The 20827-nt window shown below is 61.0% G+C and overlaps 1 protein-coding gene across 1 annotated transcript; it reads right to left on the bottom strand.

Moving 5' to 3' along the window:
- Positions 1-13257: 13257 nt before the first annotated feature.
- On the bottom strand, positions 13258-14960 carry IER5 (immediate early response 5; the record flags this gene model as incomplete). The annotated part of the gene is made up of 1 exon (XM_035333742.1): positions 13258-14960. A coding segment is annotated over one exon (1101 nt), but the record flags the coding sequence as incomplete, so codon positions are not given.
- Between the last annotated feature and the right edge of the window lie 5867 nt (positions 14961-20827).

Genomic DNA, 20827 nt, shown 5'->3' on the forward strand with positions numbered 1-20827 from the left:
GCTCCCATTTTGGTACAGGGAAGAGACGAGAGCAAAGCGTGCTCCTGCCCTCGTGGCAGCACTGAGAGCTGCAGAGCCTGCCCAAAAAGCCGTAGGATGCCGAGGAAAACGAGTGCTGCTCTTCTAGAGAGAGTGGTTGCAGTCATATGGAAAGCAGCAGGTAAGGATTGATGCACCTTGGGGCACCAGCCAAACGCTGCCCCCTGCTACGCTGGTGCCCTCATTAAGGTCTGCTCCCAAAGGTCTGCAAACCCCAAAATACACGCTCATGTTTTCCAAATCCATACAATCCTCACCCAGAAAGCTTCCCAGCAACAGAAACTTCTGAGACTGTTTTCAGGAGGAAAACCAGAGCTGTTTCCAGCCTGGGCAGCACTGTGCACCTCCAGGGTGAGCGATGCTGTGGTGCTGGAGGCAGCTCAGGGCCCAGCCCTGTCCCTTTAGGGTCACGCTGCCGCCCAGCCGAGCCATAAGCAAGCTGCACCCCAAAGGAGATGATCATTTAACACTAAATCTGTCTTCTATAAATATATATGTATAAACATGTAAAATTCACCCAGATATTGCAGACAATGACACCGAACACCTCCGGGATGCTCTGGCCAGTTTTTGTTGGTGAGGTTGGTGATGGGACGAGCCCTGCCTGGTGCCACCTGGGGCCAGCACCCGTGCCCAGGACCAGCACCAGCGCTGCTCTCCACGGCTGAGCTCCCCCCTGCATGTGTTTTCCTGGTGCTCGTCCCGCTGTGGTGCTCAAGGTATGGTTTCCCCTCGTGTATTTTAAGTGCATCTGCCACCCGGAAACCACACGGAGCCCCGTACCCTCGCCTTGCCCCCCTCCACCTGCACACAGCCCTGGAGCTAGGCGCACAGACACTTACCCACTCGTGTTTTCTCCCCCCTGCTCGCGTCTGAGCTGTTCGACTCAAATCTGAGCCGTTTCTCAGGGTCTGTCTCACAGCCCAGTCAACACGGAGGGAGCCGGTGCCAAAAACCCAGTTCTTTTGGATCTGATTGTTTGTTTTCCTCCCTTTCCAGTTTGGGATTTTTGAAAGGGAGCCATGCGAAACCAACTGCTCGCTGTTCGCGGCGAAGCCTGGGGCTGCCTTTCAGTCATTTGCCCGAGGATCGGATGGATGGGAAGGGAGTTAGCTCCTCGCAACAGCCCTGTGCACGCTGCCCCTGGGGCCGCCGGCTCCCCCAAAACCACCCCAAACACCGCTCCAGCGCCTCCACCTCCTGCCCCCTTCGTCACACACTGCTAACGCTGCTGGTGTCTCCTTACCCAAAATATTAACGTGAGGCAGTCTGAGATGCCTCTATAAAACCATTCTGTGATGCTCCTCCGCTCACAGGAGCTCCGCATGGATCCCATAACTTCTTACCCTCCATAAGGTCTATTGATGTTATTCCTACTCACGTCAAACGATGATGCCTAAACCTGCTGTGAATTAAACCGGCCTTTTTCTCAACAACCAAGTCAACATTTCACGTTTCTGCTTCTGAGCTAGGCTTGCAGGCCAGCAGAGGATGAGCACGGTCTTTTGGAGCCTTTTTGGGGTCTTTTGGGCAGCAGCCAGCCCATCCCAAGAGGAGCTCTTTCCAGAAGCAGCACAGGGGGGAGGACGAGACGTGCTGCACAGCCTGCCCTGGTTTCCCCCATTTCTCCTAACCCTGGGCAGAGGCAGCAGCTGGGCTCAGTCTGACCCTGACCCCAGCCTCCAGACGGGGATCCTCACGAAGCCCCAGAGCCACCCGACACCCCGAGTACCTCCACCCAAACCCCAAACCTCCGCAAGCCGAGGTTCCTTCACCTGTTTGCTGGGAGCCGTTCCCATGCAGCACCCCTCCCTCCCATCCCGATGCCCAGAAACAGGCTGGATTTCACCCATCCTCTGCCCGAGGGATTGCCCTGGAGCTCCCCACGGGGCAGCAGCAGCCACAAACCCACCGTGCCCAGGTCCTTAAGCAGCCCCAGCTTTACCCAAAACACCAGGAAAGCTCGAGTCCCCCCCCAGGCACAGCCAGGACTGGGTGAGCAATGCACCCATGGGTGCTGGCGCTGCAGGGAGCACCGCAGCACCCCACCAGGCATCAGAGCTGGCAGCCCCCGAGGCTGCTGCGGCTTTGAGGCACGGCTCCAAGAGGCAACAAACAGCAATATTAGCAAAATAACGCCAAAACAGATCCAAACAGGAGCCTCCTGCCAGCAGGCGGGGAGGGCGTCTCGCCGCAGGGGAGCGCCCGGAGACGTGTATGAGCAGCGGGGAAACGCGGCGCTGAGCAGCTTTTTTGGCATCCCTCTCCTCCTGAGGCAGCTCGCCTCAATTCCAGGCACCGAGCAGTCTCTCCCCTACACCAAAATGTTCTTTTTTTTTTTTTTTTTCCTCCCTCATTACAGTACTGGAGGGATGGGCAGAGCCCCGGAGCTGCTTCGCATGCACGGGCCTAGCCCCCACGCGCTCGGGCTAACCCTCAGAGCAAGGGGGCTTTGAGGAACTTCATTTCCAGACCATGCAGCCAAATCCAGAGCAAAAGCATCGCCCTGCGGCCGTAACAGCACATGGAAACACGGTGGTTTTCCTAACAGCGTGACCGGTGCCTTGGCTGACAGGTCCCCTGCTTGCTGGGAGCTGCTATGGGGACAGCCCACGGCCTCCCGAGGACAGAGGTGAGGGCCTGGGAGGTGGAAATCCTGATAAGGTACAGATATGGAGCCTTGTGCACAGCTGACTGTGCCTGGGAGGCCTCTGTGGTCCCAGCCTAGGTGAGAAATTAGGGTTTTAGGAGAGTAGGGGAAAACGCAGGCATGGCTGGGGTCTGCAGCTGTGGCCAGGAGCTGCCGCACTCATTTCCAAACCCAAAAACGCAGGCACCTGGGCTGAGGTGAACTGAGGGAAAAATTATCTGCTTCTCTCCCTTCCCTCCCCTCCTTCTGCACCCACCGGAGCCGCCAGACCTGCTGGACCCGACCCTTCCCAGCAGGACAGGGCCTCGTGGGGCTCCCACTGCAGGGAGGTGCCCGGGGCAGCACCTCTCACAAACCCCAACACCCACAGGCAACAAGGGGAGTGCTGGCAGCCTGAAAAGGAGCCGAGCACAGCCATCGGGCACAGAGCTGACAGCTCAGCGTTGGGGAAGGCAGGGAGAAGCTTCAGCTTTGAGCCCTGGGGTGCCAGCCTGCTCCGCCGCCCGGTCCCCCCCCGGCTCTCCCCCTGCAGAGCACATTCGGGCAGCTTCAGGAAGGCAGCAAGGAGCTGGGGAAGCTGTTGCTGGGAAACTGTTCACAAAGCCTGGCTCAACGAGGCACCAAAAAGGCTGGCAGCACCTGAGCATCCATCCAACCATCCATCTGTCCGGCCGTCCATCCTCAGGTCACCGCTCCGTCACATCCCACCTGCTGCCAAAGGGTTCCCCTGCTGAGACCGGCCCCGAGGTCTCAGCCCCATTCCCGTGGTTTCTGCCCCCAAACTGCAGCGCAGCCCATCCCCACGTCCCTCCGAACTGGAGGGAGAATTAAAGGCATGAATCACTTCCTCCCCAGCTTCTCCGTTATCCCCACAGCAAAAGCCCAAGGAGCACATCCATTTCCTTTCCCTCTGCCCTGCAACGAGCACCGAGGGGGGCACTGGAGCTCCTCATCCCCAGCCGCCCACAGCCAAGCTGTGCCGATGCTCTTGGATGCTCAACAAAACCCTTCAGAACAGCTTCAGAGCCAAAACCACTTTTAATTTCGCGATTTGGACATTCAGGGGCTCCGTCACACAGATGGGGAACCCCCTTGGGTGGCTCTAGCAGGGGCAGAGCCCCCAGCACGGCACCAACCCAGACCCTACCCTGCTGCTCCATGCCTCCCAGCCCCACGTCCCCAGCCTGCTCCCAGGTCTCATCACCAGCCTCATCACCAGCCAAAATCCCTCTGGAAGCCCCAGCCAGCTCGCAAAGCCAGCAGCACCAAGCACATCGGTGCCTGGGGCGCACACAGCACCCCAAATCCCACATCTCAGGTCGCCCCAGTGAAGCTGGGAGCAGGGGGATTTCAGCTGCGGGAGCACTCTGAAACAGCTCCGTCTCCATACTGAATAATCACCTTTTATTTGCAGCCTGAGACAGCCGAGTGCTGAAATGCTGCAATTTCCTAACGGGAAATCTGTTTTGTCAGCTCACGGAAGACTAAATTGATGCAACCCAAATCTCCGCCCGCCTCCCCTAAGCACGTGGCCTCCCACCCAGCTCCTCGTCGGGAGGCAGCCTGCAGGCTTCGTGGGGCTCAGGTGCCAGCCAAAACTATTTTTTCCCTGCTCCAGAGACAGCCACATCCAAAAACAAACAAAAAAAAAAAAAAAAAAAAACAGCTTCTCAGCAACAGAAGAGGTCCTCACCACGGCACCAGAGGATGTGGCTCACTCCACATCACAGCTGGCATCGCCCCCAGCTTTACAAAATGTCCAAGTAACCTCAAAAAAGTCTCGTTGCAGGGACCAAGTTCAATTTAATCTTCAAAAGTAGGGTTTTGGAAGTCCTTCAGGGAACCCACGGCAGACACATAGCAGAAGGCTTTCTGCACTGGAGGTGTTCCTCCGAGCTGCAGGTAGTTTACAGCAAGAATCCCAGAAACGAGACAGGATTTATGTTAGTTTGACTTTTTTTCGAGTGCCTTGGCCCAGAACTCCCTCGGCAGGAGGCGAAGGATAAATCAACAGCCTCGTGAGCCATAACGGGGGCTGATTCATCAGAAACCAACGAGGAGATGCAGCACAGAAGAGGAACGAGCGACGGACGTTCGGCGCACCCCAAATCCCTCCCTGGGGACCAGGGGAGCACCTGGGGCACAGGGGGGACAGCAGGAAGAGCGGTGGCAGGCAGCACCTCCTGCTGAGAGGGGCGTGAGAGCCTCCGGCACCCGATTTTGGCACGGCCCTGCAGGCTGCTGGGTGGGAAGCAGTGGGATCAGGACCAGCAGGACCATGCCCACCGGGACCCTGGCTCCATGGGGACCAGAGCCCCACAGCTCCCGGCCAGGAGAGGCTGGGAAGAGGCACACGGATAGAGCACGAGACAGAGCACGAGCCCCGGAGCTCGGCACGGGTCTGCCATCTCCACTGCAGCAGCAAACAAACAACAGCCCTGAACGCGTGCCCAAGCACAATGAGTTTAGAACAATAGATCTGCTCCTGCGCCTCTTTTTTTCAGGTGCAGTATGTAATTAACCTGCGGGACTCATCCCCACAAGGCTAATTGAGAGCAAGGACTCGTTGGAGCTGCAAACAGAGCAGCGTTTGTGGACAGTGAAGCACCTGAGCTGGCCGGGCAGGGGGGACGCATCCCCCCGTGGGCATCCATCTGAGCCTGCCCAGGGCTCAGCACCCTCACCAAGGGCACGGGCTGCATGCTGCTTCACCGAAACCGGGGAAAACAAAGGCGATGCAGCACCTCTTGAGAGCTCCAGCAGCTGCACCTGGTGCCGTGAGTCACCCTGAGCAGAGCTGCGAGCAGATGGCAGGAGGGGACAGACCTTGGAGAGGATCACGGTGCTCCTTGCCGCACGTTCACCGCTCTGGGGCAAGGGAAGGCCAAGCCTTGCCCTATTTCCACCAGCTCTGGCAGCGGAGCAGAGCCTTTTGTTTTACCAGCAGTCATTTTGAGGCCGTTTCCATCCCCCCCTGCGGGGCAAGCTGGCCTTGTTATATCTGCAAGCCAGAGGTCTGCATCCTGAAACAGCCACTGCCAGGGATGGGCAGCTCTCCCCAGCGTCAGAAGGATGCTCCAGCAGGATCCCCAAATACCTGCATGCGCCAAAAAGCGGTATCAGGAAAACAAAGCATGCAGAATTGTCCTTTTGGAGCAATTTAGTTCCTGCTCCAGCAGCCTTCTGCTCACTTATGGCTGGGGAGCACTGAGGGAGGGAGGAAAACTGTCAAATGCAGCCTTTTATTTTTTGGAGGTGGGTTTTTTTCCTGGTGGAAAGCTGGTGCTGCTGGCTCATCTACCTGGCCACGCAGCGTGGTGCTGGCCATGCCAGAGGGCAAGCAGTGGGAGCTGCACGGCCCGGACCTGCCCCGCTGAGGAGCTCCACGAGCAGCCTGCAGCATCTCACACCTCGCCTCTCCTGAGCGCTGCCGGCGTGCCAATGCTCCCTGTGAGGTGGAATTTGCCACGCAAGGCAACGTCTGCCATCCCAAACAGCTCCTCTAAGGCTCCTAATCACGAGCTGTGGCAGCAGCAAACGAGGACTTGCCCCTCACTCACAGAGCCAGCAGAACAGCCTCCAGCATCCCCAGCCTCTGCTGCAGCCCCACAGACCTCACTCTGGGGTCCGCAAGCAATCCACCTGCATCCTCCCCGTGCCACCAATGTCCTCCAGGAGGACCAGGGGCTCAGCAGCCCTCCCCAGACAGCCCAGTAACTCTCCCTGCGCTGGGTGCCGCCGGCTGCTCCTCGAGACACCGCGTCCCTCGGAGCCGCGGCTCCCCCGGGGTCTGCAGGGCAGGACAGGAGCAGCGAGGAGCCGGCAGCGACAGGCAGCTCTACAGCTCCAGTAAGAGGATGAGAGTCATTAATTGCCATCAAATCATTCCACACCCATGAGGTTTTTGTTTTATTACTCTGGAGATGGCAGAGGGTAATTTATTGATCAAAGCAGGAGGTGCTGCTGGAGAAGCGAAATGAACGCCGTGGCTCCGCACTGGCGAGGGGTGGGAAGGTGCCGGGGGAAGAGGGCAGGGAGACCCACAGCAGGCAGGATCCTACGCCGAGAAGGGCCGGGAGCAGTGCCTGGGGCAGGTTTATACCTGCGAAGAAGCTGGGGAGCTGCTGGAGGCGGGACGGCCCCATGCAGGAGAGCAGCAGGAGGCTGGAGAAACAACGTGAGCAGAGAGCTTCGAGGAAAGCTGAGAGCAGAACCACTAAATATTTACATGGCCTGCCATCAGCCCCCAGGCGAGGAGGTGGCAACCGTGCAATTTCAGCACAACCAGCACAACAATTTTTTGCGTAGCTAGAAGCGCAGGGAAATTACTTAACCACAGACCCGAGGCAGGGAATTAAACCGATTCGGGACAAAAGGCAGGGAAGGAACCCGAGTGCTGGGGTTTGCTCTTCGGGAGGCAGCGATGTCCCCACGGCACGCGGGGGCCCCTAACAGAGGCAGCATCGGGGGGGACCCCAGGAGAGCAAGGTGGGGCAGGCGGCTGCTGAGGCAGGGCGTAATTTCTCCGCCTGGAACCGAGCCAGGGCTCGGGGGCTCACAATGGAGCGGTGGCTGCAAGGTGGCCATTAAGTGGGGCCTGGGAAGAAAGCACAAATAACCCCTTAAGAGATGCTGGCTCGCTGCGCCAGACGCTTAAACGCTGCACTAGCCGCGTGGAGGACGTCGCTCCGCAACCAGCACGGCACACGGCGCAGGGCCCTGGAGCTCGGGGCCGCAGCCCCACGCCCCTGCTCCAGCCAAAGGCAACCAACCCCACAGGCACACCCGATGAGCCCAAAACCCAGCCCAAGCAGAAATCGGGGAGAGCAAAGCACAGCAAGGGCCACACGTGCCCAGCGCGGGGCTCTGCCCCAGCAGCAGCGCACCCAGCGCCTCGGGAGGCCGAAGCTTGCCTGATCTCCTCGTCCCAGCCGCGAGCAGGGCAGGAGGTGCTGCTGCAAACCAACCGGCCTGGGGCAGAGCAGGGCCAGGCAGCCTCTTCTTGCACAGCCCAGCCAAAAGAGGGAGGAGGAGCCCTGGGCTGAGCTTAAATACCCCCTGGGAGGCTGGGGGGGAGCTCCAGGTGGGGGCACTGATCTCCTTGCACCTCCGGAGGGAAGGCAGGGACGCATCCTGCTGCCTGCCCCACTGAGGATAGCGTTTTGCTGGCGTTTACGCAGTGCCTTTGCTCGTCTTCAGCCCAGAGCCTCTTTGTTGGTAGCTGATTTCCTCATCCGTGCTTCCAGCAGCACGAAAAGAGCCCCAGCTCCCCAGAAATCACCAGGACGGGTACCAGGGGGTCCCAGGAGCTCACCCCGGGCGCCGTCACGCTGCGGGGTAGAGGCAGAGCAGCTCCAGCAGCCCCCCGAGCCCTCGTGCTATGTGGGTGGGAGGCTGGAGGCCAAGCTGAGGAACAAGAGGGCTCTGCTGGGAGGTGTCGGGGTGCCCCAGGGACCCCCCCAGCACCCTGCGGGCCCCCGGGGCGCTGGCTGGCGGCGCAGCAGGCAGCCGCTCGCTGGCAAGCTACTGCAGGCCTCCACGAGAGGGCTTTGCTGCACAAGGAAAGCGAGGAGGAGGAGGAGGGCTGCTGCAACCTGCCTCCAGCCCGGCCGGCTCCTCTCCTCCCACAGCCCCGAGGAGCAGCGGGCAGCAGAAGGACGTCGTCGCCAGAGGCTCTGGGGACGCTGGCACATCGGTGGTGGCACCGCGAGAAGTCACCTCGTCTCTTCCTGCAGCCTCCTTCGGGCAGCCCTGCAGCAGCCGCAGGGACCGAGCGGAGCCAGCAGGGTGCTGAGCAGCAGCCGGAGGTGCTGGGCTCCCTCCAAGCTCACCGGCGGAATGAATTCACCCCGATCCCCAAGCAGCAGAGGCAACTTCCTCGGGGTACGGCTCCTCCCGGCCTCCCTGCTGTGCCAAGGACCCCCAGGGTCACTTATTCCCTCCCCAGAGCAACCGGGGTGGGCACCGGGGGGGTCAGGTCACCGCTGCAGGCATGGGGAGCCCGGTAAATCCAGCGGGGGCCCCGCGTGGGAGGGCGGCAGCGGGCTTAAAGGGCAGAGCTGGAGGATTCACCGCCCGCGCTCGGTGGCTCGAGGCCGACGGGGATTTCTGTCCCCTGCTGCTCAGAGCCACTTCCTCCCGCTGGCTGCTAGCGAAACCCCAGCCGGGCTCAGGATGGGGCCCCAGCTTAGCGAGGGAGGGGGCATCCTCCTGCCTTTGGGGGATCCCTCCCCTGCTCCGCTCCCTCCTTCCTGCCCTCCTGGGGTTTCCGAGCCAGCTGTGTCCTTCCTGCCCTTCCCCATGCTCCCCATCTGTTCCTCCGCTTCCCTCCCCGTTCTCCTTTCCCCCCACCCCGGCCCCGTTCGTGCCCTCCCGCCCGGGGCTTGCCAAAGCAAACAGGAGGAGAGCGGCCGAGGGCAGAGTCCAGCGGCGGGCAGCACGTGGCGCCGGCGATGCCGAGCCCACGGACGCTGCGCCCTCTGCGGCTTTCCCCTCGCTGGGCCAGGCTGAGGTCCCCAAGGAGGAGGCAGATTTGGGGCTTGAGCCTCCCACAAGGTTTTTGCAAGGTCTTTCCACCCCCCCGGTACTGCTCGGTGCCAGGAAGAGCAGCAGTGGAATCTTTTCCCTGGGGATTGTTTGTGCTCCTTCCTGCGTCTGCACGCTGGATGCGCCTCGACCTGTCCCGGGGCTCGGATTAAGCCCCTGAGCAACCGGAGACGACAGCTGAGGTTGGAGGCGAGGAGGAGGAGGAGGAAGAGCGAGGTGAAAGGATGTGGGGCGATGTGCCATGGGGTGACGTGCCAGAGCATCCCGCATCGGGCACGTGGAGGAGCCCCGTACCTGCCTCGCCGCCGCTCCGAGCCCTTCCCTCCCCCTCTCCACCGCCAATAAATCACTCTGCTGGAGGAAACCAGAGGCACAAAACCTCAGCTGGAGCCTTTTTTTCCCCTGCCCTCCCAGGCAGCTCTGCGTTTCATTACCGCTCCCCCCGGAGCGGTGCAGCCAGCCAGCCCTCACCCAGCCGGGGGGGGGGGGCCCGCAGGGCGTGCGCGTCGGGAGCAGAAATTACAACCAGAAGGGACTTGTTCGTCTTTATCCCCACATCCCAGCGCTCGCCCGGCCCTGACCCTGCCTCTGGGACCCGCGTTGGCTTGGATTTTCTCTTTTTCCCCCAGCCCTCCCTGCGGTGCCCCCCATGCAGCTGGGAGAGGCCCCAGCAGGCGCGCAGCCCCGAGGCGCTGGCCTCCCTCCCGGCCTCCCTCCCTCCCTCCCCGCAGCTCTCCGGATTCCTGAGCGCTGACACAGCCCCGGCAGGATGCTGCAGCGCTGAGTCCACACCGCCTGCCCCGGGCAGGGGAAGGACGGGCGGCCAAGCCGGGTCGCACCGGGCCGGGGGGGGGGGGGCACGGGGAGGGAGCACCCAGAGCCTCCGCCAAGCCTCGTCCCCTCTCGGCCTCGCTGGAGGGGAGCGCTGCCTGGCAGCCGGCCCCGGAGGCATGGGTTTGTCCCTGTAAAGGCCGAGATGATTCACGCCGCTGGCACGAGCGTGTACAAATCCTTCCCTCCCTCCAGCAGGCATCCCGGTGGGAGCTGCGGCACCAGGAGCTGCAGCCCACGACCACCGGCAGCCAAATGCAGCAGGAGGCGAGCCAACGCGTGCTGCTTCGTCCTCCCCGGGCAGCCCTCCGCTCCTGCCTGCCCCAGGGGCCGAGCTCCAAAGTCTCCTCCTTCGGCTCCAGCCTCAGACCCACGTGGAGGAGCCACTTCCAGCCGTCTCCGCGGCCCGCTGCTATTCCAGGAAGGCGGGCGCCCTGCCACCCTCCCGTTAGCTCACATCCGCCCAGACCCCGTGGGGCACTTTCCGTAGGTGTCGCCCTCTCTCCCAAGTGATGGAAGTTTTTATTTTTAACTGGCTCATTCACGTGCTCCCGCTTCTTCTGCCAGCATTCGCAGGGGGTGGCGGGTTTGGGCAGCGAGCCTCTCCCCCGGCCGCTTCCACCTTCCCTTCTCATCCGTCCCATCCCGTCACCCTCACCTCTGCGGCCGTCCCCGAGCGGGAGGACACGGCCAGGGGTCGCGATGGAACAGATGGATTAAGGAAAGCAGCCCCTGTCTGTGTCAATGGGATTGTAGGAGCAAGGCAAGACGCTGGGGAAAAAAAAATAAATAAAAAAGGCAGAAAAAACCGATACCAAAACTAATTCAGCGTAGTAATTACGAGTCTGTTTCGATTTGAGACTCATTTTCCAGCGGAGGCGCAGACCCCTCTGCGACAAACCGAAACGTACCGGTGGCTGTCCCGTCCCGGCTGTGTTTCCCAGGTCCCGCAGCAGCAGCCCGGGGCTCCCTGGGGACCCGCAGCACACCCCGGAGTCCCGCAGCCTTTTGGGAGCAGCGCGCGGTTTGTTTGACGAACCAGCCCCCATGAAGCAGAGGCGCTGCTCGGCGGAGGCAAGCTGCAGTTCGCTAAGCGAAGCCCTGCTGCAGCTGAGGCAGAAAATCCCCAGCCGGGAACAATCGGGGCATACCACAGAGCTGCTCCCGCCCTTGCCCGGGGCCAGCGGGGCCGCTGCAGCGCTGGGAACGGCCGCCTGCTCCCCGGGGCACCTGGTCCCATGCCATCGGGGCCAGCTTTGTTCCTGGGCGCTGGATTTAAGCCACAATTCTGGGGTTCTGCAGCTTCTGCATGGCTTCCTTAGCCCCACGCACGTATTATAAAACACACCAGGGGAACACACGAGGAGCAGCCCCAGCTGGCCTGGGTCCTTCGGGGACACCGCACATCAGCGATAAGCGTGAGCCCGCTCACGCCCCGAGCTCTGCGCATCCAAAGGGAGCCGCGCTAGCGTCGCGGGGCTGCCCTCGCCGCGTGTCGGAGGCAGGCAGCCACGAGGCTCTTGCACAACGCCTCTGGGAGATGGGACAGATACGAGCACCGCCGGGAGATGTGTGCCAAAGGGGAGTTGGGCCCCGGCCGCGCGGGGACGGCAGGGACCCACGAAGCAGCTGGACCAGGCGCCCAGGAGGCCTTTGGGTGAGTGAAGCTGCTCCCGATCGCCTCGCTGAGCCAAGAGCACGAGCGCCCTGAGCCCATGGCAGTGCTGAGGGAGATGCTGCTGGCAACAGGGGGAACAAGGCACTCCCCCAGGCCTTGGGAAGGAGCTGTGCTCATACAGGAGCACCAGGGCATTGCCAGCCCATCACCCAAACAGCAATCCGTGCCCTCCAGCAGGGCAGGAGGGAGAAGCCTTCCTTCCCTGCCCCCAGACCACACACCTCCCACCTTTCTCCTCCTGCCAACCCCTCATGACAAAGGTCCCAAACTGACTTCCCCACCAGACACCAGGTACAAATTTCAAGAAAAATCAAATGAATATGGTTAAGACTTGGGCTTTTCCACATGGGAACCACTAGCTTGTACCCAGACCAGAACTGCCCCCACGACACCTTAACCCAGACGGCTTCTCCCTCATTCTTCATTTCCCAGCACTTCAGGAGGACCAAGCCCAGCACTTCCAGCTGCCACAGAAACCAAGCGTACAAATCGCAGCCTGCCCCGGTGAGCGGATGGCGCTGCTCCCATTTCATCCACCTAAGAGAAAGGGAAGAGCTGAAAGGCCGTGCTCGTCATCGCTCACCTCCCAGCCTGCTCCCCAGCTCTCCCACCCGAGCCGGGCCCCGATGTCTGGGGAGATATCCCGGGCTGCATTTCACAGCACGGCTCGGAGGGCACACACCAGCCTTCCCTGACTTCAGGAGATGTAATCTGCTGTGGAAGAGTTCATTAATTAGGAGCAGAGAGGCCTCTAGTGAATCTCCCAGCAAGAAGCAGGAAAAAAATCCCCCACAATTCAGTCTAATTACAGCGCCCTGGGGCACTCCACAGTCACTGTGAAGCACAGGCCAAACTTTTCTCCCCACCCTTAAGAGCAGGAACCCAGTTATAGCTTTACCGATAGCGAGAAAAATAAATAAAAAATAGAGCCCTGGTACTCCTCTTCTGCAGGTAGCAGCAAACAGGAGGCACAGAGGAATATTTTTGGCAGAGCAGTAAGTGGCCAGGAGCACAGCCTATGTCTGGGAAGCATCAGCTCACACGCCCCCGGCCCCGGACCTTTGAGCGAGGAGGCGGACACCAGCCCTTGACCCAGCCGCCAGGCTGGGGCTGCGCCCAGACATGTTTCGGGGACGCAGCAGCCACTTCCCACCCAAGCCAAGCGAACAATCGGTACTTTCTGAGCAAGACCTCGAGCGCTACCACAGCTCCATGCCCCCAGCACAACTCCAGCAGCAGCCCGTGGATTAACGAGCCTGCCTCACACAGCACCGAGCCCCTCTCCCAGCTCAGGAGCAGCCAGAACACCTGGAAGGGCCCCCGGCGGCCCCGACAGAAGTTCCCTTTCTTCCCCGCTCCCAGAGGAGCTGGACTCCAACCCACCCCAAGCCTCTGGCGAGGCAGGGTGGATCCAGCCGCAGACATGCAGCAACCACACCCTGCTGCTGCCTGCCCGGCGCCCCGCGGCCCTCCCCCGGAGCCAGGCGGGGACACAAACAGGGACTAAGCCTCATACAGTCGAAAATATTTAATACGTGTTGTACACGTAGAATTACATTTTATACAAAACGAGATACATCACCGAAGAATACTGTACAAAACCCCTACGGGAACCCCAAGCCTTTATACAACAAAGACCAGGAGTTCCCGAGCCTAACAAACAGGCTCAAGGACTTTCCACCAGAGCGTCTGTAAACTTTTTGTTTCTCTCAATAAACACTTTTAAAAAGCACCATGTAATAGTTCTGACCTACGCCTTTCCAAAATAGAGACTTTATTCAATAAACTTAATACTTTCCAAGCTTAAAATATTAAACCAGCGGGAGCGCCCCCAGCGTCGGCGCCGGCCAGGGACGCTCCCCCCGGGGGCGCCAGGAGGGCGGAGGCCCGGCCGGGAAGGGGAATTCCGGGAGGGCAGGGCCGGGGGCGCTCCCAGGGCGGCTGCCGACGGCCGGCTCCCGGCGAAGGGGAAGTGCTGCGGCCCCGCGGGCCTTCCCGTGCGGCCGGGAGGAAAGGGGGGGGGGGGGGTCACCCCCGGGCCCGTCTGTCTGTCCGCTGGACGAGGGCCGTCTGTCCCTTTTCCCCGCGGAGGGGTGAGTCTGTGCGGCCGGCGCGTCAGAAGGCCACGATGGCCGTGCTCCAAGGGTTGAGGGTCCGCAGCACCGGCTCGTCGCAGCAGATCTGCCCCGGCTCGCTCGCCGCGTCGGCGGGGGTGGCCGCCGCCGCCTCGCTGCCGTCAAGGGGCGACCGCCGTCGGCCCTTGGGCTCCTTGCTGAGCAGTCCCGAGAAGCTGGAGCCGAAGATGCTGATGAGGCTGGCCACGTTGCCCGTCTCCATGTCCTCCTGCTCGCCCTGCGGCGGTGGGGGCGGCGGAGGCGGCTCCTCTGCCTCCCTGCGGGGCTTCTTCACCGGCGAGCCCGCTTGGCCCCTCTCCGCGGCGCTCCTCTTCCGCGTGCAGTGCGGAGGCGGCGGGGCCGCGGCGGTGCTGGCGGCGGCACAGTCCGGCCGGGCGGCCTCACGGCTGACCTCGCCGCCCGCCGAGGCGCAGCAGCAGCAGCAGCCGCAGCAACAGCGCCGCGGCCGGGGGCCCTGGCAGACCGGGCCAGGCAGTCTCGGGCCGGCCTCGTCCTGCGGGGGCGGCGGTGACGGCGGCGGCTCCTCGGGGGGCCCGCAGGCGGCGGGGGGTGGCTCGGGCGGGCAGCCCGGCTCGCTGAGGTAAACCTGGCGGGCGCTGCGCAGCACCAGCGACACCAGGAGGTTCTTGTGCAGCTTCAGGCCGCCGCGCTGGCCCCGCGCGCTGTAGATCTTGCCCAGCGAGATGCTGACGATGCGGTGCGCCTCCAGCTTGAACTCCATGGGGGAAGCGGGTGTGTGGGCCGGGGCCGCCTCGCTCCGCTCCGCGCTGCACCTCCGCGCTCCGCTCGCTCCCGCCGCCGACTGAGGCGAGCCCCACGCGCGCCGCCGCCTTTTATACCGCCCCCGCCGCGGCCAATCAGGGCGCCCCGCCGGCCGCTCCGACCAATCGCCGGCCGGCCCCCGCGCGCCCGCGCCGGCCAATGGCGAGGCGGGGCAGCAGGTTCGAACGCTCGCCCCGCGGAGAGGGCCCTTAAAGCGGCAACGCCAGGGGAGTCCGGGGGTGGGCCCACTCCGGCCATAAACCTGGGAGGAGGAGGAGGAGGAGGAGGAGAAGGAGGAGGAGGAGGAGGAAGAAGAAGAAGAAGAAAAAGAAAAAGAAAAAGCAGCAGCAGCAGCAGCAGCTGAGTACAGTGTCAAATAGGGATAGTGACGTGTTTTCTCACAACCTGGCCTTTGCAAAGCATTCCTTCCCCCGCTGGCCCTTGCTGCCACCCAAGGTGCACCCACGCCTGCCGTGGTTCTGCAGGGGCACAGAGAGCCGCAAGTGGGAATTTGGGCCAGAAAAAATGAAACATTTCTGGGAGAGAATAATAATAATAAAAAAAAATAAAAAATAAAAAAAAAAAAAAAAGAACAAGCCTTGTTTTGTGCAGAACCAGAGTTCCACTACCGGCCTCAAATGTCTTGTGGTGCTAGAGAAGGAACCAGCGCTGGCTGGGGAGGGGGAAGCGTGCCTTTGGGTGCTTCAAGGAAAATGTGCCCAAATTTTGGCCAGGAACCCAGCAGAACCCTTCCAGGGACAGCTGAGAGCCCCTCGTAGCTCCTCTGCCCACGGCCAGCTGCTCCATTTCCCCCGTGGATGAGCTTCGGGGCCTCCCTCCACAGAGAGCCACCGCCGCCCGCGATGGAGGCGGCACAGAGAGGCAAGAAGTGAAAGGACGGGCCCAAAATTAAGGAAGTTAAATGTGCTGCCCTGGAGTATCGGTTTCTATCTGCGGAGTTCCCGTCCGACGCATGACAGCTTGCTGCCATCTCTTTTTTTCATGGGGACTCACCCCAAAACGAGGCAGCCGGGAGCGGGACCCACGGCGCCGGCTTCGGCCGCTGATGGGGGCAACGCAGAGGACAAGGGGAGCTGCTGCAGAGTGAAAAAGGGATGCGATCATTTTTCTAGGGAAAAAAATAAAAATAAAAATAAAAATAAAAAAGAAGCAGGACTTTTTCATGTTGCAGGAATTTCTCTGCCGCCCCGGCGCGCTGCATGCCAGCTCCCTGGTGCACGCAGCTCGTCGCCTGGTCATGGCATCCCGGCGGGCAGGGTTTGAGCCTCCCCAGCCATCTGCCTCCGTGCTTCCTTGGAGGGGGCTGCCGCCACGTCCCGGCTTCCAGGAGGGACGACGGGGTGGCTGGGGAGAGCGGTAACAAAAACCAGGTGAAGACCCGGCCGCAAAAACATCAAGACGCGGTTGGCGCAGCGGGGGCCTTCCTGCCCCAAAACCCCGAACGCGTGTTCTCCTCCTGTCGGAGAGCCCCCAGCGCTGCTCCGGCCAGAGCACAGCAGCCGCCTTTCCCCCCCCTGCCAGGCTGCGGAGCAAAGCAGGGCAGCGGAGCAGGGCTTTCCCTCCCACACCCGGCGTGGGAGGCCGGAGGAACGCGGGCCGCGGCGGTGGGAACCGAGCGCCGCCGTCGCTGTCCTCGGCTTCCCCGACCCGCCGAACCTGCTCCCGCGCCTCCGAGGGCCAGCAACACCCTGGCCTGAGCCCTCGGGTCAGTCTAACCAGCTGGGGCAGGTCTGGGCGCGGATTTTTGGGGTGGCAGTCACCGCTCCTCGCCCACGGCCGGCGTGGCTGCCTGCCGCCGGTGCCCGTCTGCGCCACGCGGCGCGGGCTCGCGTCCCTGGAAAGCGATGCCAATTATTTGTGTGGCACCAGACGGGGTGCCCCGGGACCCCTGAGCCTGCTTGCGGGACCCTTTGTCCTCAGCAGAGGTGGTCCTAGTAAGAATAAAGCCATGCGTGACACATCTCGGCGAGCGTCCTTCTGATGCCACCTGCCTGACTCAAACGCTGATGAAGAGCAGCGGCTCACAGCCACTCCACGGCCAGAAATACAGCCGAACACGGGCAGGCAAGACCCGGCACGGGGAGCTTTGCTGAGTAAGAGCTGACCGACCTGTTCCTCTGCTCGCTGCCTCATCCCAATGACATGAGACGACATTTCTCACCCGTGGCCGCAGCCTCCGAGGCTGCAAACGCTCCGAGGGCGCAAACAGCCCTGCCCGACCCCGGCTGCGTTTCGTGCCCTTTGTCAAAAAGAAGCGGGGCCGGGGGGGCGGCTGCTTTCTTGGGGGGAAAAAACGTGGGAGCGGAGCTTTCAGCCAGCCCTTTTAAAGCAGGCAGTATTTTGGTGTCGGCTTTGCCCTGCTTTTCCCTCCCAGGCTGATGTCACGCCTTAGTAAATTGGAGGCAGCGTCACATGGCAGCCTCTGAGGTCAGCTCCCGCTCCCGGGGCTGGCTTTGTTGTCCGTCCGTCCGTCCGCTCAGTCCGTCCGGCTGGCTGTCAGCCCCCCGGCCCCTGCGCGCGCACCCACGGGGGTCTCCCTGAGGCTTCCCAGGAGAGGAGGCATCACGTCTGTCCTACCATCCATCTGCCCATCCACCCACCCGTCCACCCGCCCGTCCACCCACCATGTGTCCCCCCTCCCCGTGTCCCCCCCAGGTCACCGGGGGATAGGAAAAGGAGGCGGAGGAAAGGGTGTGACGAGAGGCGCTCTAATCTCGGCGTGTGATCTGAGGAGGCTGGAAGGGGCCTGACAAACAATTAACAATCTCCTCCGGCTCAGCTGCTGTTTCCTGAAATAGCCGGGGCCGGGGGAGGAGGCGAGGGCTGGCAGACAAAGGTGGCCCCCGGCCGCGAGCTGCGGCGGGCGGGCAGCGCCGGCGGAGGAAGCCCGGGAGGCCGAGCAGCGGGGAGCCCACAGCCCCACCTGGAAAGGAAAACAATGCGAGATAAAAGAAGCTCGGGACAGGAAACAGCTTGTGGTACAAATAATAATTGCAGTGGGCTGCGCACGCCGCCGATTTATTTTTATTTTTTTATAGGCGTTTAAATCTGCCTTCGACATCAGCGCCAGGGACTCGACCGCTGCTGCCTCGCGGCTGGGAGGCCTCATGAAAGCACCGGCAGCGTGGGCCGCCCGCGGCCGGGTGGTTGTCGCCGTCTGAGAAGGCAGAAACCCCTCGGAAACGGGGAGGGAGAAGGTCCCGAAGGCCTGGTTGGCAGCAGGAGGCCGGCCTCGGGTCGCCCCGGCCATCTGGCGCGCAGCGTGGCCTCGCCGACCTGCCGCGGTGGCGGCGGGGCTGCGGATGTGGTTACCGAGATCCTGTTTCCACAGCAGCGCCGGCCCTCCGGCAGCCAGCCCCGCGGCTTGTCACCAAATGTGCGCCGGGCCCCGGGGAGCGAGCTGCAGCCAAGAGATGGAAAGCCCTCACGGCGGGACCGCCGCTGGAAGCTGGGTCTCCTCCTCGAGGCACGGGATGAGGCTGCTCGTCGCTTCTCTGGGCTGTCCCAGCGCTATTGCATCGCATCGTCCCCCTCCTCGTTGGTTCAGGACGGGATTCACGAGCTAGGCTCTTGCTGGGGTGAAGACAGGACGCCCAGATGTCTCTCACCAGCAGCGGGGCTGGGACAAAAGCCTTCACGCAGAGAGCTTCCTCAAGAGAAAACAGAGCTTCAGGGCAACTAAACCCCTCGGGAGACCCAGGCTCATCCCCCAGGGACTGCTGACAAAAACCTACAAGGACACAGAGGAACATTTCCAAACAGGGATTCGAGCACAGCCCCAGCCCGCGTTCACTTCCAGATATCTGAAAATAAGCCGTTTGTGTCAGACCCCCGCGGGGTGCAGGAGGAGGAAGAGGCTTGTTTGGGGTTGATTTCCACCCCCAAAAAATCGATGATTCACACAGAGGCAGCCTCGGCCTCCCGCAGTCGGATGTCAGCAGCTAATCCCCCAGGGTTCCCAACTGTTCCGGTTTGTCCCTGTTTGAAGATAAGGTCAGGAGAGCTCGGAAACATCCCAAAACACAGCGAAGAGCACTAACCGCTAAACACCGCCGGGTGAAAACCAAACACAACACACAAGCGAAACAACAAAATCAATACAAACGTGAGGCTGAAGGAGAGGAAGCAGCTCCCTCAGCTTCTGAGAGCGCTGATGTACCTGCTCTGGAAACCACAGCAGAGCGTGTTCGTGCAGCGCAGCAGCATGCTAGAAAGCAAAGGGTTTTTCCAGGGTTAAAAACCCCCTTCCCATCAGCAGAGATAAGAGTGCAGATACCCCAGACGGGGCAGGACTCCCTCCTACACATCTTTGTCTCACAGTGACCTGGGATTTCCCCCTTTCCCTTCTGCACAAATGGTTTAACATTTTCCCCTTCCTCTCCTCTCCTGAAGACCCATGACCTGGACCCCTTGACCATCAGAAATCCCGCTGCTACTCCTACGGCAACCTCTCCAAACACAAAAAGGGGAAAAAAATACAAATAAAACAGTTCCACACCCAGCTATCAGCTTCTTCAGGCAGCCATTTCCCTTGGAAAAACGTGGCCCCACATCTTTCACTGTTTTATGAAATTGGCTTTGGTTTCCTGGGGAAAGAACGCATTTATTTGTCCGGGGTTTCCTATCAGAGAACCCTTCTATTGTAGTCCACCTTCCTGTACTTTTTTTCCTCTCTGATACGGCTACAGTGGGCCCCGTGCCATTTCCAAAGAAGTGCAGAGGACCGTGACCCGTGGCTCTCTCTAACCCAGTGAAGCAGATGGAGGCTGCCTTGGTCTCCAGGGAATAATCAGGGCCACGCTGGGATGCAGGTTACAGACAGCCCTTCGGCTGCCCCTGCTTCCAGCTCGCCGAAAGCATCGCCGGAGCAATTCGCTCTGCTGTCTCACCTCGAGGGATGCGCTCACTCCTTGCCAAGCACAAGGCAGCCTCGGCAGTGTTCCCCTGCGACCCGGCACAGGGTTAAAAATCACACGTTAATTGTGCAAACTCCACATGGAGCCAACCAAAGTCACAGCTGAGCACACTGCGGGGCAGACTGCCTGCCCAAAGGAGTCGCAGCCTAATTATTTTTTTCCTCTCCCTGCGTCTCAATGTCACCTTCCTTTTAGCTGGCAGGCAAGTGCCGGCTGCAGCCCTGTGCACATCCCAGAGCGCAGATGTGTCCTCTCTTCCTCTGCTTCCCGTTTAGGCGCGATGGGGAGGCTGCACAACGCCACGCAGCTGTTCTCCTGCGCCTGCTCCAGCTCCAGGCTAACAAAAGGGGGGTCTGGTGTCTGCAGGACTTGCTGGCAGAACACGCCGGGCTTATTTAGAGTCCAAAGACACGGGGACTTCCATGTCCTCAGAGCTGCAACCACCGAGAAGAGCAGCACGGGCAGAGCAGATCCTCTCTGTGTCCAAGCCTTCTTCCTGCAATGAAGGGAAACAGCAAAATAAAACGTCTGAGCCTGTGCTGACTGCCCCTGCTCCGTTTGATCTGTGCCCCTCTCCTCCTGCAGGGATCTTCCTTGGGCCACCGTGCCCTTTACCTGTGTTGTGGGGCTGACTCTGGCAGGGCCTGAGGTCAGGGAGAGCAGCCTCAGGACAAAAATCATCCTCCAGGGACATGGGGATAACCTGGAAGGGTTCGGGTGAGGCTGTCACAGGAAAATTTCTTGTAATTTCCTCCTGGGATGGGTTCACTGGGTGTGCACATGGGTGCCCCTGACCTCCCATTTCACATCACCCACCACAGCAACACAGCTCCCACCATCAGCTGGAGTCAGCCTGTCCTCCTGTCACCCATCTACAAGGTAATGAGGGCTCTGGCAACCTCATTACTCAAGTAACTTAATCACTTTTCAGCTTGAGATAAACCCTCAGCACCACTGGCACCCTGCGGCAGGGAGTTCCAGAGGTTTGCCCAACAAAAAAAAAGTACTGCCACCTTTGCTCAATTGCATTTCTCACTTCCATCTTCATTAAATAACCATTTATTCAGGCACTGTGAAGAGGAAAATTGATTTTCTGCCAAACAACGCTTCTTCTGAACAGTCATCCTGAATCCTCCATGAATTACCACCTTGCATTTGCCCATTTACTCCATACTTAATGGCGCTGTGGACATTTTTGTCCAGTTGCCCAATCAGTCTCTGCACAGACAGACCTTTCACTGTTAGGAAC

The sequence above is a fragment of the Oxyura jamaicensis genome, chromosome 8, assembly GCF_011077185.1.
Source record: "Oxyura jamaicensis isolate SHBP4307 breed ruddy duck chromosome 8, BPBGC_Ojam_1.0, whole genome shotgun sequence".
Taxonomy (NCBI): Eukaryota; Metazoa; Chordata; class Aves; order Anseriformes; family Anatidae; genus Oxyura; species Oxyura jamaicensis.